This window comes from Mustela nigripes, chromosome 13 (genome assembly GCF_022355385.1).
Source record: "Mustela nigripes isolate SB6536 chromosome 13, MUSNIG.SB6536, whole genome shotgun sequence".
NCBI lineage: Eukaryota > Metazoa > Chordata > Mammalia > Carnivora > Mustelidae > Mustela > Mustela nigripes.
The window spans coordinates 109,733,779-109,752,432 of record NC_081569.1 but is presented as its reverse complement, the minus strand read 5'-3'; the positions used below and the strand labels follow the sequence as shown (position 1 = coordinate 109,752,432).

Genomic DNA, 18,654 nt, shown 5'->3' with positions numbered 1-18,654 from the left:
CAGACTGTGTTCTCATTTTGCAGCGGGGTCTGCCCAATGTTGTCGTCCTAGCACTGGGGTCAGTATGTCTCTGTGCCAGGTAACATCTTGGATGAATGAGGCAAAAATGCATCACTGAGCCCCATTCTTTTTTTTTTTTTTTTAAGATTTTATTTATTTATTAGAGATCACAAGTTGGCAGAGAAGCAGGCAGAGAGGGAGAGAGGAGGAAGCAATCTCACTGCCGAGCAGCGAGCCTGATGTGGGGCTAGATCCCAGAACCCTGGGATCATGACCTGAGCTGAAGGCAGAGGCTTTAACCCACTGAGCCACCCAGGTGCTCCTGAGCCCCATTCTTATCAACTGTAGTGTGAATAGAAAATTGGCATCCTACTCAAGTACCTTCCAATTGCCATCTCTTGAAAGAAAGGTAACTTCTAGCCACTGCCCAGTAGTTCCCTGCTTTGCTTTCTTCCTTCTTCCCTACTGTATTTTCTCTAGTAATGTAATCAAAACAGTGGTTCTCAGCCGGCATGTATTAGTGTTCTACAGAGAAATAGAACCAGCGGTTATTATGTACAGAGAGAGAGAGAGGTTGATTGATTATAGAGAATTGGCCCACACAAATCTGAGGCCGAGATGTCCCAAGATCTATAGCTGGCAAGCTGGAGACCCAGGAGAGCTGATGGTGTAATTCCAGTCTAAAAGCCAGTAGGCTCAAGTCCCACAAGGCCAAGAGAAGACTGATGTACCAGCTTAACAGGCAGGAGAAATTCCCTTTGATCTCAGAGGGTCAGCCTTTTGTTCTATCCAGTCCTGCTGCTGACTGGATGAGAGGCACTCACTTTAGGGAGGGCAATCTGCTTTACTCGGTGTACTGATTCAAATGTTTATCTCATCCAAAAACACCTTCACATTCATGTCCAGAATGTTTATCCAAATATCTGAGCACCTGTGGCCAGGTGACTCCTTAACTAGACACACGGTGATCCCTCTCACTGTGGGGACATTTTGCAACAGAGCTGTTTTCAGTTGTCACAACTGGGCGGGGTGTGGGGAATGTTGCTGTTGGCATCCAGTAGGTAGAGCCTGGGGTTGCTGCTAAGAATCTCCCAGTGCAGGAGACGACCACCCCCATCTCCACCCACAATAAAGAATTATCCAGCCCAAAACATTAGTGCTAAAGTTCACAAGTCCTGGTCCAAAAGCTTAAAATAAGTTTTGTGATAGTTGTCAAGGACTAAGGAGTACTTACAGAGCATGAGATGTGTTAGTTCAGAATTAAATTCTATTGATATTATCTTCTATCCTAGCTCTTAAAAAATTTTTAAAAAAGGATTAAAAATCAGCCATATTAAATAGCAAGGCAGTTTTAAATCTATTCACATAATGTTTGAATTTAACATCTGTGTCTCTCACAAGATCTCTTTGAAATTAAAATGTGATTGTAGGTTGTAATTTGTGTATATTTTTAATTTGGCCAAAAGGTGGCACCAATGTATCTTTTAAAAATCTATTTTATGTTATGCTCAAATTTCGCATCGCTGTTTAATTCACTATTTATTTAGTACTTAGCTACTCCTGGATCTTGTTTTATTTAGTCATGACTAACAAGACTTTTTTTTCTAGAATTCCATAATGTGTTGGGCATCTCTTTGTTTTGACATCCGTCTTTTTCCTTTTAAGATGTTTATTTATTTATTTACTTATTTATTTTTTTGAAGGAGAGAGAAAGTGCACCCGTGAGCAGGGGGTGGTGGGGGGGCGGTGGCGCAGAGGGAGAAGTAGACTCCCCGCTGAGCAGGGAGCCCAGTGTGGGACTCCATCTCAGGACTGTGGGATCATGACCTGAGCGGAAGGTGGACACTTAACTGACTGGGTCACCCACCCAAAGGGGGATGCCCTTGACATCCCTCTTTGATCAAGAAGCTTCCAATTTACATGTAAATATTTTTAAAATATAACATTTGTTGTGATTGTTACATGAAGCATTTCTAAGCATTCTTTGCAAGTCTTTAATGGTAAGACCCTGGAATTTTAGTCCCCATCTCCTCATTTGCTCTTTTAATGAGACCTCAGACTGTTTTTGGTGTCTTCCCTGATCAGGAGATAAATCCAGGGACATTTGAATTGTTTCTTGCCTCCTATTTCCTTTCTTCATGTTCACAACCTTGTGAGGTCGGCCTATATATTATTTTCTGGAATTGCTAAGCTGGTGGGTTTTTGTTTGTTTGTTTTAAGTAATCTCTGTACCCAAGGTGGGACTCAAACCATGACCCTAAGATCAAGAGTCACACACTCTTCTGAGTCAGCCAGCTGCGCCTAAATTGGTATCCTTTATACTTTTTTCCCCCTCACCTCCTGCCAACAAGTTCCATTTTCTGAGAAAGTTGAGACCTTTAATAGCGTTCTTTTGCCTTCAACTCTTCTTGCCTTCCAGTACTGAGTGAATGTGGTTTGCCTCTTTTTCACCATCATTTCTGGTTGCAATATTATTACCCTAGAACTTCGTACCTAATCACCAAATGCTTTTCTTAAATTCGTTTCATAGCTGAGTAGCCAGTTTGGAGAATGAGCCCGTCTCCTCTCACATAAGTTATCATCCATTGCTTATACAATGTTGAAACTTTTTTCATTGAAACTACTTAGTGATGTTGTCTCAAAACAATAGAAATAAAATATCTTCCCTTAAACTATTGGAGAACTATGGTGTCCTTCCATGCCAGAAATCTGAAGGAACAGTAGTACTCTGGGAAATGTCTGCACAACCGAATTGGTCCTTGCTCTCCTGGGGACTGGGAGAGAGGCTTGTGTGGGAAAAAAGCCCGAGAAGGAGACCCTCATCAGCTCTAGTTGTTACTCCTTGTCTGGTCTGAATTTCTGGACCATCCATGTTAGATTTGTGTGGACCGAATAGGCCCTGGCAGAATGAGGTCTTGTGAATTTAGTTTTGCCACATTTTTCTGTAGTGAGAGCCTTATGGTACTTAGTTCAAACCATATGTAGGAAAATATCTAATTTAAAAAGGGTGTTTTTTGGTAACTGGCATTTGTTCGAAGTGCCTTGTAGGGAGGAACATCTAAAGAACCTATTGTGGTTCTTTAGAAGAAGGATATAACATTTGCAAAGGTAAGAGAAAAGGCTTTAAAATGCAGACCAGTGGGGTACTTGAGTGACTCTATTGGTTAAATGTCCAACTCTTGATTTCAGCTCAAGTCACGATCTCAGGGTCTTGAGATTAAGCTCAAGCTCCACATTGGGGTCCCCACTTAGCGGGGAGTCGACTCGAGATTCTGTCTCCTGCTCCCTTTGCCCCCCACCCCTACACTGTGTGCATGTGCTCTCTCTCAAATAAATACATCTTTAAAAAATAAAATAAAATAAAATGCAGACTAGAGATTTCAGCAGAGTCTCCAAGTTCCTTTTCTTTCTTTCTTTCTTTTTTTTTTTTTTACCCGACCAGTTCTCATTTTGCAACATTGCCCTTCTTTCACATATGTGCAAAGTCTGGTGCTATAAGCCCAGTGGTTCCTGTCTTCTCTTTCCATCACAATCTTTTAAAGTGTGGGAGGAAAGGCATATAAATGGAAGCCTCCTTTTTTTATTTTAAACATCTCCTGTTTCACTGTTAACACCACCACAGTTTTGCATCTCTCTCGAACTGGCGGCTATATTCAGAGCCACCACGGATGGCCATGCAGATTACGCAAAGTAAACACTAGGGGGCGCTACTCCCCACATGAAGACTTCTGTAGTGTGGCTGTCCAGTTTGCACAGCGCTCCATGGCGGCATTGCTTTTTCTTCCTGGTTCAAATGTCGAGTTTAAGAAGCCCTTATTTTAAATTTCTGCAGCAAGTAGCAGTTTTCACTGATGCCATCAGCAAATGACTATCATTCACTATTAAACCTCCACAGGTCAGAAAAAACACATCAGCCAGACATCAAGGGTATAGAAGAAACCCATAAAACCCATAAAACTCAAAAGATAATTCTAAGTAAATTCACTCTGAAATCAGTGAAATTGCTGATAAAGTTGTTTGTGACACACCTGGATAAAAGATCAGAAAGTTAGTTTGACTTTTTTCACTTGAACTGAGTGGTGACCAATTGTTTTGGCTTTCTGTACATCTCAGCCTTACCCAGAGTACAAGGACAGTTCTAACTAGTTATTTTTTTCAGTATTTTATTTATTTGAGAGAGAGAGAGAGAGAGACTATGAATAGGGCAGAGGAAGAAGGAGAAGCAGACTTTCTGCTGAGCAGAGAGCCCCACGCAGTGCTCCATCCCAGGACCCTGGGATCATGACCTGAGCAGAAGGCAGACTCTTAACCCACTGCCCCTCTAACTATTTTGCGGTCAGGAGGATGGAAATACTCTGGTTTTGGATGATATCTTTTTTTTTTTTTTAAAGATTTTATTTATTTATTTGACAGATCACAAGTAGGCAGAAAGGCAGGCGGGGTGGGGAGGGGCGCGGGGCGGGATTGCAGGCTCCCTGCTGAGCAAATAGCCCGATGTGGGGCTTGATCCCAGGACCCTGGGATCACGACCTGAGCCGAAGGCAGAGGCTTTAACCCACTGAGCCACCCAGGCGCCCCTGGATGATATCTTTAAAGAGAGGCAATATATTGTAAGTCTTTACGCCACAAATGGCTGCTCTACATGGAACCTCTGCATGCTAATTTCTGTATGAGGATATGCGATTGATCTGAGCGTGCATGCCTGTAGCTACATTAGTTGTGACTGGAGACCCCAGTTGTCGCCATACTGACTAGATCTTCCTGTGCCCTGAAGGTACAGATGTCACAGTAAGGATTTGGGAATAAAAGCTTCAAGAACGGGACAGCTGGGTGGCTCAGGTGGTGAAGCTTCTGCCTTTGGCTCAGACCAAACCCATGTCAGGTTCCCTGCTCCGCAGGAAGCCTGCTTCTCCCTCTCCCACTCCCCCTGCTTGTGTTTCCTCTCTTGCTGTGTCCCTCTCTGTCAAATAAACAAAACCTTTTTTTTTTTAAGATTTTTGTTTTTTTAATTTGACAGAGAAAGAGAGATCCCTGCTGAGCAGAGAGCCTGATGTGGGGCTCAATCCCAGGACCCTGAGATCATGACCTGAGCCGAAGGCAGAGGCTTAACCCACTGAGCCACCCAGGCACCCTTAAATAAAATCTTAAAAAAAAAAGCTTCACGGACAAATGCATAAATGATGGCACCTGCTTTTGGGTCACCCTGTGCTCCCCATCTCCAGGAGAGCAGAAGTAGAAGTTCTGGGTTTTATGGCCACAGGATCGCTGTGAAAGGCTGAATCTCTACTCCATAACTGCACTGTAATAAACAATCAAGGCTGAAAGTCCTATTGGAGTTTAGCCACAAAACAAGTCTAGGAAAAGTGCATCTCGTCTTACTAATGTGCAGAAACTGCTGGACCCTGCTACCACTGCTGTTATGATGAGTTGGAATTGCCAGAGACAATTTTTAGTTTGGGATTTTTCTAGGCTGGGGGTCACCACACCACCCTCCACTTACTTAGGTTTTCCTCAACTGTTCATGGCACCTGTGCCCAGCTTCGCTGAGGATTTTCTGCAGATGTGTAGTGTCACCTGTCATGTACAAACACACATAATCTTCCTCTATTTATGACGGGGTTATGTCCTAATAAAGCCATTGCATATTGAAAATATCGTAAGTTGAAAATGCATTTAAGACACTTAATTCAGGGGTACCTGGGTGGCTCAGTGGGTTAAAGCCTCTGCCTTCAGCTCGGGTGATGATCCCAGGGTCCTGGGATGGAGCCCCGCATCAGGCTCTCTGCTCAGCGGGGAGCCTGCTTCCTCCTCTCTCTCTCTGCCTGCCTCTCTGCCTTCTTATGATCTCTGTCTGTCAAGTAAATAAATAAAAAAATAAAAAAAAAAAGAAAGAAAAAAACAAAAGACACTTAATTCACTGAGCATCATAGCTTAGCCTGTCTACTTTAAATATAGCTCAGAACAATTACATTAGCCTATTCTGGGAATAGTCATCTAACACGAAGCCTATTTCGTAATAAGGCATTGACTATTTCATGTAATTTACTGAATACTGTCCTGAAAGTGAAGAACAGAAGGGTTGTATGGGTACAGAACGTGTGTCGTTTTAAGTGTATTGTTTTCTGACCCTTGTGCTCCGTGGTTGGGTGGGAGCTGTCACAGCACAGCATCATGTCACAAGGTGTTAGTCTGCGGAAGCTCAAAACCCCAAATTCCAAGTATAGTTTCTACTGAAGGCATATGCTTTCACACGATCATAAAATCAAAAAGTCATTAGCTGAACATTGTTAAGTGGGGACTGTCTGCAGTCACTCTTTCCTAAGCTCAGAAAACTCAACATCCCCCACCCTGGTGTTCTCAAGCTTTTTGGGGAAAAAAAAAAAGTAGGTGCTCACAAAGCAGTCAGGGACTCCAGACTTCAGCAGTTATGGTGGGTCTAAAGGATTAGCATAATTGCCTATGAGGACAAATTTTGCAAAAGGTAGTGTTATCTATTAGAAAGATGTGATTTAATAAGAATTTTAAAACTCTGCAAGATGTGTGCTCGCTTTGGCAGCACATATACTAAAAAAACTCTGCAAGATGTGAAATATTAAATAAGCTTATGTACAGGGTTTGTGCATTAGTAAGACTGTTTGCTTTGGAACAAGTTTTAGTTTTAGGACCCTATCCAGTTTATTTACTTTTTTAAGTCACCTCCACAACCAGCACGGGGTACAAACTCACAACGCTGACATCAAAAGCCACACACTCTACTGACTGAGCACCCCAGACACGATCAACTTGCCATTGGTCCCAAGATTTGTAAAGTACATTCTTTTGTAGAGTCCAATTATTACCATTGCACTGTGCCACAGGAAAAACAGGGTTGTCAATGTTAGAGGCATAAAATCAGTGTCTTCATAAACAGAGAACTTTTGAAACATCCAGCTTTAGCAGACAAGATCTGAATAACTTAAGCACTTTCATATGAAGATTGCTTATTTGGAAAGCCATGAAGTAATACTGCTAACAATTCATAGGTTACTATAATGTAGAAAAGACAACTACCGGCATAGCAAGAGATGATGAAAACAAGGACACATGTCTATCAAATTTATAGATGGCATCAAAGTCAGATACGCCCTTTAGATGGATAGATAGTTCACTGAAATTGAATTCAAGTTCGAGGAGTTTGTGTTTCTGTCTGCTGGAGGCGGGCTCTTTTAGGCTTGTCTTTGTAAAGTCTGTCTAGCTCCCAATCAGCAGAGCAGAACTCTTGGTAGTGCTAACTCAACAGTTCCATCAGTCTGACCTTTGTAACTCTGAGGAAGTAAACATAATATACCACCTTTCTCTTAGATGATGTAAAATAAAATAAACATGAGCCACTATATCATTTATTCTATATTAAGAGTCATACATATATTAATTCAGGTTGAAATCTTTTTCTACAGAGTATTTCTTAAATATTAGCATCTGATCCACAGTCATAGAGTACTGATTTTAACAAGAAATTACAAAATGGAATTTTTTACTTTCATAATAGCTCATCCACTTAACATTTTTATAGACAAAGAACTACTATAAATATGTAACATAATGCAGGCTTTTTTCTGCACCTGTTCACAAATCATAGTGAATATAACCGTTTAACTATTTAGAAATGGAATGCTTTCAAACTGTCCCTGTATTTAGATGACCAAACTTCCCCTCACTAGACGAATTAATCACATTCTCTTTATTCTCTCCTCTATGGCACTCATGCCTGTGGCTCCTAACCTTAATCCCTGTCCTAGTTCCTCTGGTTGCCGTTCCCTAGCTTGAGCTCTTGGAGGGCTGGGAGCCTGTCTCCTTTACAGTGTTGGGCATATGTTATACCCAACACATGTTGAACCAAACTGAATTTAATCAGGACATCTAAATTTTATGTAGCTTCCTTCTGTTTAATTTTTTGTAACTAAATAAGGATTACAAGAACTTTTTTCAAAAATGTACCACAAAATGTACTATTGACTGAAATTCTGAATTCTGTATAATAAGAAACTTTATGTTACACGATAAAACCTCATAGGAATTTGAACCTAAATAACCTGAAACCATAAACAAGGACTCTTAAGAAAATGTATAAATGGCAGGCAGAAAAGTCAACCCCTGACGTATTGAGTATCAGTTGAAATTAGAAGACTTTACATATCTGAATAAAGTTAACATTAAAAGGATCTTTCCAAACAATGGACTCTAAAGCCTAACAATTATTTTAAAAATTCTGCTGTAGACCCCCCCCCAACCCCTGCAAATTAACTCTTTAACTATAAAAAATAAGGCAACTTGAAGTGAAACGTTGATAAAGTGAACTCTGGATTGCATGCAGAAGCCATATTTGATTGGTGCCCTCCCATGACCCCTGTCTTTAATGACCTTGAGCAGGATGGCTTTTCACAGGCGCTGGTAAAATAAATTAATCTCTCAGAAATAAATCCGATGGTTTCTCAGATTCCACTAAATAGTAGACCAATTAAGATCATCACAAACTTCGTGCTGTCAAATGCATTACCTTGAAAGAAAATTATGCAGACAGCTTTTCTGAAGAATCCCATTTGTGCCACATACTTATTATTCTTTGAGGTGGAGGTGGTGGCAGGGAACATAATTTCTGTTTGAAAGTTCTTTTGTTTTCTGCTACCTTTACTTAAATGTTACCCAGTACTATTTTTATATCCTATAAAGTACTTTGAGAAAATGTTAAGTGACTAGTGCTACATAAAATAGAAGAGGGTTTTCATATTCACTGGGTTGTAAAGCAAAGTGAATAACACTTGGCTCTTAAAAGGGCGAAGATAATACGCTGAAAAAATTAACAAGTATCCAATAAACCAACCCACCTTGTAAAATTTGAGTTCAAAGGGAAACTGAATCCCAGCGAATTAATAAAATGTTCATTAAAAGCAACATTTATCACAGTAAATTTAAATGAAAATTAATGCAGTATTATTAAACTGCCTTTTAAATGATCATTTTAATCATGTCAAATGGGGATGAACTGAATAGGAACCTATTTATGTTCACTTAATGTTTGGCATATAAAGTCCAATTGCTTAAAATAAATACTATTGAAATTAAACATTTTATAAGAGACTTCCAAGTTATTGGATCCCTGCTTGCTTCTATAACAAAACAATCTGGATCACCTTAGAATTCATGTGAAAAGGATTTGGCCGTGTGGCAGGTATATTCAGACTGAGATCAATTAATTTCTGGATTCTTTTTTCAGACTGAAATCCTATTTATTTAATTCACCAGATACTTTCAATAGAAAAGATTAAGGAGGAACCACTTAAAAATGAAAACAGGTAGGGTACACATGTTATCACAAAATACAATTGGTTATACTATACGGTCTAACCAAAAAATATATATCAAACCACAGTGGGGGAAAAAAAAAGTAGAAACCCAGGACCAGAGAAAGTATTCTTACCTTAACATAAATAACTAATTACACATATTTATCTCATAACTCTTTAAAACTCCCAAATATGCATAAGCTTTCCAAAATATTTGCAATCACTGGTAAGTGCTATACTTGTTCATTCATGAGAGATTACTGAAAAACTTACAACGCACGTATATTGGCTTGAGCCATTCTTGCAATAAATGAAGACAGGATTCCTTAAAACACTGTAAAATGCACGAACTTTGGTCAGATTTTTAAAAAATTTTCACTTTTAAATATATTTGCTGGTAGCCATCCAAGTCCATTAGCACCACATACAGTGAATGAAAAAGAGTATTTTTAGGGAGAATGACTTAGCAGTCTTCTTTTTATGTTTGAAAATTATACTACTAAAAGAAACTCACTTCTTGGGTCATATGTTTTGAAAACCCACTTTTGTGTGGCTAAATTGAAGGATTTTTGTGGGTTTCTCCTCCCAAGGTTATACGCGTGAAGGTAGAAAAGTCTGGGGGAATAATTTTGTACTTCAGCAAAGAATCTTGCTAATAATATCCATTATTTGGTTCAGTTCCAAAGTCAGATTAGGTTTTTCTGCCAGAGGTCTCAAGATGTACTCACAGCAAGAAACAAAGAAGGTTCTACAGGACAAATCAGCACATACTTTCTATATATAATCCATAAATAATGCAAGAAGTCACCAGGTCATTTACAATCATCTAATGTACACTCTTTTCTCCAAGAATGGACAAATCCTCTTTAACAAATGCTTTGCAACTCAAGTGGAAAGCTTTTTATACTTCATCTACTGTCAGAGTCATGCTGTCTCTCAGTTTAGACAATGGGGACTAAACAATTTGGACCTTTACCTGTGAGGTAGGGAAGTGTGTTATAGTATTATGGCCATTTCACACAAGGAAAGATTGAAATGGAACTACTTTTTCAAAAAATATGGCAATCGTTGATGAGATCAATGATTTAAATAACCAGATAAAATGCAAATAAGCCCTTCTCATCATTACATTAAGTTCTTTTTTTTTTTTTTTTTTGGTAAGGGATTAACTGGATTGAACATACTGATGAAAAAGTTATTTATCAAAATCCATGTAAAATGTAGGTTACTGGTGTCTGTTGACACATAGGCACAACAAGAGAATACTGATATTTAAAATACAATGTGCTTTAACAATAATTTTTCACTTTCTATTCAACCATGAACTTGGCTCATTCTTGGTCAAAAGTGAAGAGTATTTTCACTAAATTGTTATGATTTCCTGGGACTTTTACTGCCAGGCTGGCTATGAATTCCCTCTTTGGGGAGAGGTGGATGAAAGTGGTCTCTAGAGAAGCAGTCCTGCAAGATGAATCCTATGTTATCTGGGATCATATTTTTACTTGGGCAATTTGCCTTCTCCTGGATGGAAAACAGTATTTTACTCTTCCTGTTTTTGCTGTTGCTGTTGTTTAGTTTTTTGGGTTTTGTCTCTAACTTTTCAGCAGATGACCCCATGCAGAAATGGATGTGAGGCAGAAAGACAGAGAGGGAAAATGCACGGCCCATTTCCACACATTTGCACTTGGTAATTATTTGCCTATTTGAAATAAATTATGAATGGCTTTGTACGGTATCTAAGCAAGACAAGAAAAACACTCATATTTGATTCAAATATGCACATTCTGCTGAAATTAGGAAAAGGCAATATTTTTTTTTTTGAGGTAAGACTACTGCCTATGAGTGTAACAACTGTAAATCACACATTCACAAAAATAGCTCACCTTATTCACCATTTTAAACATAAAAGTGCACTGTAAAAAAAATTTTTTTTGAAAATCCAATGTGATGTTAACCTATACACAGGATTAAACTATCAAAAGGAAACAAGGCTTTGTGACATCAGAGAATATTAAAGAGTTTCTGGCATACCATGAGTGCTCAATAAACACAGCTTCCCCCTCCTAAGCACCCCAACTACCACATGTCATTTTAGCTACTCCCCATATGTCACTTCCATTGTGATCTTTACTAACTTCCTCCAAAATCCAGAAGTGACTGCACTTCCGTGGTAGGAGAGTTTTACATACTTAATTCTTTAGCACTTCCGGGCTGGAACTGTACCTGTAAATTCCACAGATGATAGCCTCTCATTTGTAACTGAATGCAAAATGCCACAAATATGCAAAATAATTTAGCAGGAAGCTTTTTTTTTTCCCCTCCCATGATCTGGAAATTAAGTCACTGTAGAAGATTGTTCATTTTATTATCATCAGAGGCCATTTCATTAACCAGCTGTTCTATCGACAATTGGATAGCATTCTTGACAAGAGAAGAAGCTGTTTCTATTAAGAGTGTTTCGTATTGTTCTGAAGTTCTACCCTCAAAACCACTATCATTAGCAAAAACCCCCACTTGCTCATTTTCAATTGAAATTAAGAATTGCTTAGGGACATTTTTAGATTTCTTAACATCAAATTCACTGATTTCAGTGTCTGTAATAATAATAGCAATTGGCTCCATTCTTTTGCTTTCTTCTGGTTTGGGTTTTTCTGCAGTGACCTCATTTTCTCTCAGCTCTGATTCCTGGCTCAATTCAGTATCTTTTGGCTCACTCTCTTCGGCTACAATCTCTCTACTTTCGTGCTCTTCCCAATTTGGTCCACTTTCTAGGATCTTGCTTCCGGCATCTTCCACAATTTGCTGATCTGGGATTGTGGGTGAGGGAGGAACCTCAGAAACCACTGGAGGCTGATGTTCTGTTTCAGAAGTTTCAAGTGGGCTTGCTTGCTGGGGTTGAATACTTTGTTTTTCCTCAATCGTTTCCGTATCTCTTTCAAGGATTAGTGTTCCTGGGTGAACGGCAGAGTGCCCCGTATCTAACCCAAGTTCTACTGAGATCACTTTTTCTCCAGCCATAGTTGTGCTGTTGCTCACATTTGGTTCGCAGACCTCATCACCCCCCTTCCCAGAGCCGTCTTTACTTAAATCCTGGGGCAACTCGGTTTTTGTTGCCTGCTCATCTGATTGGGCCAGGGCTTTTGTATCCACATGTTCAGCCTCTGCCTGGACTCTGATGCTGCAGTCTGAGTCTTCTATAATCTTGGAATGATTACTTCTTTTCTCTCCTTTTGAGAATTTAATGCAGGGAATCTTAAGTCCAGATTTGGCCTTTTTCTTGGAAAGATCAGCATCCTTAGCACTGATTTCAGGTTGCACTTTAGCCTCAAAGGGCTTTTGCTGCTTTGAAGATTCTGACCTTTTTCTGCGTGTTACAAGACGTTTGATTGAGGCCCAGGCCCCGCCTGGGGGCTGTGGCTGATCGGAAGCTCCTGCTTCTGGGGGACGTGTTCCTGCCGTACCAGCAGCTTCAGAGCTAGCTCTGGGCTTCATCGTTTTGGTTGCTTTCTTTCTTCTCTTGAAGCAAAGCATTGATGATCTTCCCTCCTGCCTCTCATCTTGAGGACTAACTTCTGTGGGTCTCTTCTCATCCCTGCTTTCAACTTGAATTTCAGAAACCGTGGTTTCCATTTTTACATCACATTCGTTCTTTCTCTAGAAAACTATATTCTCTCTTCCTTAGCAGCCTTTATGACAAAAAGGTGGGCAAAAATATACTAAGTAAAATTTCTTCCAGATGTATTCACTCTTTTTGTTTTACTCCATACATTTGTTTGAGGTGGTTTCTTCAATGTACAATTCCTAGTTTCTCTCTTACTTGTAATTTCTCTCGTTAATTTCTTCATGAAAGCCCTTTACTGGATAGATTATTGTTTTATTTAAGGACCAACCTGATGAGAGAAAAAAGAGTGTATTTTATTTCACCATCAACCTACTGTTTCCTACAGAAAGATTTCAGTTGAATGTATATTGTTCTACCAAGAACGTTTCCCATCTAATAATCTACTGAAATGACTGCAGAATAAAAAATATAAAAAAGACTACTATAGAGTCTACTTTGCTCTGATCTCTTTGTTAAAACTTCAACTTGGATTACTTGCAAATCCAGTATCAATCTTTTGTTGTGCTGTCTTTATGGATGTTTATAGTTCAAATCCAAGTTAACAAACAGAGGACAGTAACAAAACAATGAAAGGCAAAGTGGTAAGAGAGCTAGGGTGATTTTTATTACATGCAAATTCTGCAGCTGCAAAAGATCTTAAAGATCATTCAAGTCCAGCAAGATGAAGAAAACGAACTCCAGGGTGGGTAGTTGGGGTGCCGAAAGCCATTACAGTTAGATAAGGTCACAGCCAGAGTTAGCACAGAAGACTCTGACTTTCCAATGTTCTCTCCATTATACCATAAGGTTTCTGTTCTAAAAATGTATGTTCCATCAGAGAGGTGCTACTTTTCATACACACTCTTGGGAAATTTAACATCACTGTCATTCTCCCCTCTTAAATTTAGTTGTATAATTTTGACATTTTTTCAGCTATTTTGACAGCTAAGTATCTACTGTTCAAATGTTTTCCATGAGCACACAAAGGCCAGTAAGAGTGAATGATAATAATAGCTGACATTTACTGAGCAACTCCTGTGCATTAGGATATGCTAGACACTTTTACATACATCTCTAGTCTTCCCCACATTATAAAATGAGTAGGTGGAGGTATCCCTCTCTACAGAGGAAGAAACTGAGGCACAGAGAGTTAAACAACCTGCCTGAGATTATACAACTAGCAGGTAACAGATTAGATTGAACCAGATTGATTGCCTGTTTCTGAAGCCCAGACTTGGAATGTAGGCATTAGAGTTTTGTCAGAAAAATGAATTGTTTGGAGATACTAATCTGCACTAGATTCACTAGTCAAAAAATTTTTAATTGTTTTCTTTAACCACAAGGTAGCCTGTCAAGTCATAACTGAACCAAGACCAGACTGAATTCTTGCTATTTTAAAATAAAGCTTTTGAAATTCTCTGTATTTTGTTTTCTTGGTTCTGGAACTAATTTGAAAGCCAAAAATAACTGATAAGCTATGCAAGTGGCAAACTGATTAGTTATTTATAAACATAAAATTGATCCACAGAATAGTATGACAGCACCAAAGAACACAGAAGTGAGGTGATGATCTAACAAAAGCCATATTAATTTTTGTTGATGTATATCCTAAAATAAGCGAGGGGACTCTTTCCCTGTACTGTTTTTGTGTAAATCCTTCAGCGCTGAAGGTGTATTTGGTTAGCTCTTGATTCTATGAACCACAAAAGGGACTGGAACTCAGGAAATCAGTTTATGATCTAAATAAATATTCCCTTAGGTTGGCAGTTACATACACTATGCCCCGACAGAAAGACAAAGTCATCCTAGAACAGCGATGGACCTAAAATGTGAACACTGTACAGTGTCCGTCTTCACACAATGCTTCCATAAGCCAAGTCTTCTCACGTCTTGGGAGTTCTCAGCACCTGATAGTTTTTACCAACTGGAGGATGTACAACAGAAATAGTGCAATTAGATCATGTTTAAGATGGTACTATTTGAGGTTAACCTGGGTCGCCCAGAGACAACTGCCTGGGAAGCTCACGTGAACGTCTGTTACGGTAGAAATCAAACAAACACGCAAACAAAAACCTAACTGAAATGGGGAAAAATACAGTCTGAAAACATTAAAACCTTGCAGAACGTTCGCGTGCAAACGATGCTCCTTAACCTGCAGGGTACTTTCATTGTCGCGGTAATCTCAAAGTCCCTGTTGTCATTTCCTGACAGAGTCCTATGTCTAACGCCACTTTCCCCCCTGAGCAGAGAAGCCCGGAGGCCAAGAGCAAACCCTTCGGGAGGATCGGGAGGAAAGCTGTGACTTTCTCCCAGGGCCAGGCGCGGGCCACCAAGCCGCCACCCGGAGGAAGGCGCCTCCCTCCGACTGGATGCGCCTGGCGGCAGGAGCCGGAGCGCAGGACCAAGTACTCGAAAAGGAAAGTGCCGGGGGCGTGGAACAGAGCGCGGCTGCAGGCTATCTGCAGTTACAATGGCCAGGAACCCCAAATCACAGTTCCCGCAAAGGAGGTGAGGAAGGAGAAGCGGTCCCCGCCACCCCTGCTGCCAGCATGAGCTGTAACGCGAAGAGGGTGGGTGGGCACCGCTGACGAGGGTCGCAGGGCTGGAGGTTCCGGCAGACAAACGACCCCTGCCGGTTCCTACTCAGGCCTCCTCGGCGGCCGGGACTGCGGGTGTCCAGGGGGACCTTCCGCCCACCACGCCGCGCAGGCGGCCGGCGTACCGGACCCCAGCCCCGACCCCGCTCCTGGACACTCCCTCGCCCTCCTTCACTTACCAACGGCGCCGGGGTTCCTGGCGACCCTGCTGCCGACGTCGGGGGGTGGGGGATGTCCGCTGGCGGCGCTGGACGCCCAGGCAGCCCGGGAAGCCCGGGTCGCACCAGCAGCGTGCAGCCCTCTGCTGCTGGAGCGCAGCCGGCGGCGCCCCCTCCCCAGAGCGCGGGGAGCGACAGCCCGCGGCTCCAATGCGCGCGGGGCAGGCGGGCGCGGGGCGGGGCCAGGGCGCGGGGCGGGCGGCGCGGGGGCTCAGTCTGCAAGCGGCTCGCCCCGCGGCGTGGGAGCGCACCTGGCACTCCTGGCCCCCGCGCGGGCCCCCGCGGCGCACCACGTGCAGCACAGGCAGCGGACCACCCAGAGGGGGAGGGGGCAGATGGGATGCGGACCAGGGCAGTGAACCCCGCATTTTCTGAGACGCAAAGTAGCAAAATTTGGTTTTAATTTAGGGGCACTTCCATTTAAGTCCCCCGCCCCTCCAACACGCCGAGTCTTTAAATACACGGCAGATACTACATTTGAAAAGTAGGGTTAAAAACTGTGTCGGGTGAAAGCTCATTTGGGGGAAAAATTACGTATATGAATTGAAACAGGGAAAAAAAAAACCTTTCCTTGGAGTGGCTTTGGGTGTAATGGTGTTATTATGGTTCACTGCCAAATACTCTCAGAGACCCAAGACCCAGACCCTTGGCCTCCCTAGTCTGGGCGGCAGTTAGAGGTGATACGATGTGTGGGCGAGGAGGTCAGACGGGCACAGGAACCCAGCCACATCCATCTTTTATATTTTATGTATTTCCAGTGTCTGCTTAATCTTGTCTCTCTCAGTTAAGGGGGCGGGGGGGGGTGTGTGTGCAGGAGATGGCTTCCCTCACAATTCCAGTCCGAGTCAGAGCAAAGGGCACAGGGAGCATTTACCCTCTAGCCTGACTGGATGGCCAGGCTGTGTATTTTCATACATTTCCTGGGTCTTTATCTAAACAAGTTGCCAGCTGTACTGAAAAGCACTGCAAGCATTTATTTCATTTGTACACATAAGGCGTAGGTTTCATTAACCAATGAAAGGCGTTGCTATGAGGGCTTAGGGGACATGCTTCAGGTTTAACATTACCTACGGAGGCATTCCTGGGAATTCCACCTGTGAGGTCCGCCCCAGGATTGGGTTGTTGTGTGTTGGGTTGCCCGGTTGGCTCCTCCCAGCCCCTCCCGGTATACCATCCAGATGAAGAACCTATTAAGGTGGAGGAAAGAATTACTGAAAAGCAGTTGTACTTACCGCTTTTCTTTGATAGGATCATGATCTTCAGGGAAGTAAATGTTATCTGCTTTTGGATGTTTTCCAGGAATATATTTTACCTCTGTAGGATTCTGAAGCTGTTGCTGAGACTTAAGAAAGAAACTTTAGGGGTGCCTGGGCGGCTCAGTGGGTTAAAGCCTCTGCCTTCAGCTCGGGTCTTGGTCTCAGGGTCCTGGTCTCAGGGTCCTGGGATCGAGTCCCGCATTGGGCTTTCTGCTCAGCAGAGGACCTGCTTCGCCCCCCTTCTCTCTCTGCCTGCCTCTCTACCTACTTGTGATCTCTGTCTGTCGAATAAATAAATAAAATCTTAAAAAAGAAAGAAAGAAAGAAAGAAAAGAAAGAAAGAAAGAAAGAAAGAAAGAAAGAAAGAAAGAAAAACTTTAGGACACAAGAGCAATATTGAATCTAAGTTATCAGGGTCTTAAGTTTACAGGTAAAATGAGAGACAAGAGCTGTAAAACAGGAAAACCCCCAACCATCTTGCTTAGTTGTAATTAGAATTCAGTCTATCTTTGTGCACTCAGCAAATACCAGTCTGAAAATGTCATTTATATCCCTAGATGGATGGCTAACCTTGCTTACTGACACTTTGGGACTTCAAACAAGCCAAAAGAAATCCATGCCACTCATAACTAACTGAGATGCTATTACTTACTGAGATCCAGGCTTTCCCAAATCTATCAGATCTACGTGTTTTCAAAAATTTCAAGCAAAAATAAGATGAGCTTATCCAAACGATAACAGGGCAAAACAGCTGTCTTATTAGGAAGGAATTGGAAGTGAGACAAGGGATAGGTCAAAACAATAAAGGCCTCTTAAATGACTTGTAGATCTTATTCCAGTATTCTTTAAAAAAAGTGATGGGGGGTACTAATGAACGGGAACTGAAGGGCGGTAAGAGGTAAAAGGTAAATTGATTTTGTATTTGAAGGGAATTCTTTTCAGTTATTTTTCAAATAACTCATCACACATACACACACACACACACAGAATAGAGTACTATAAATGAAGTACTGCACTGATTTTTCTTTAGGATATGACTAGAATCTGATGCCATATCTGAGTTTTAAGAAATGTATCCAGTATTTCATGCATGAAAGAAACCTGTCATCCCTGAACTCACTTAAGTGACAGTAAGCTATTACCCATATCACTGTCTGCTACTCCATTAGTAGCTTCTGATTATATAATGAGAAGCAGGCTATAAATATATTTCTCTAATCTGATGAGAAATTATTCTACCTACAGCATCTTTTTAATATCACCAGACACACAATGCCGATAGAATAGCTTGCATATTTATCCAAACTCCTATTTATCTGATCTCAACTGATCATAGCCTTTCTCCCACCCTGGTCCCCATCTACCCATGGCCTGGGCCTGTAGCTACCAAAAATGACTTATAACTCCTTAGGAATAATTCTTACACTCTAGAAGCCTTCTGGGAATAAGACCTCTATCCCCTTCCCTGGTACACCATTAGATGAACCTGGGGCTCGTTCTCTGGTATTTTTTTTTTTTTAATATTTTATTTATTTATTTGACAGAGAGAGATCACAGCAGGCAGAGAGGCAGGCAGAGAGAGGGGAAGGGAAGGAAGCAGGCCCCTGCTGAACAGAGAGCCCGATGCGGGACTCGATCCCAGGACCCTGAGATCATGAC

General features: G+C 41.4%; 1 protein-coding gene across 2 annotated transcripts; it reads right to left on the bottom strand.

Moving 5' to 3' along the window:
• Positions 1–7,366: 7,366 nt before the first annotated feature.
• Positions 7,367–16,932, bottom strand: AKAP5 (A-kinase anchoring protein 5). 2 transcript variants are annotated; one of them, XM_059373386.1, is made up of 2 exons: positions 16,807–16,932; positions 7,367–13,213 (listed from the first exon to the last, which is right to left on the bottom strand). In XM_059373386.1, the coding sequence occupies exon 2, from the start codon at positions 12,951–12,953 to the stop codon at positions 11,664–11,666; it is 1,290 nt and encodes a 429-aa protein (XP_059229369.1). In that variant the 5' UTR covers positions 12,954–13,213; positions 16,807–16,932; the 3' UTR covers positions 7,367–11,663. The 2 variants fall into 2 exon arrangements, with proteins under 2 accessions (XP_059229369.1, XP_059229368.1); XM_059373385.1 differs by lacking the exon at positions 16,807–16,932 and adding an exon at positions 15,701–15,863.
• Between the last annotated feature and the right edge of the window lie 1,722 nt (positions 16,933–18,654).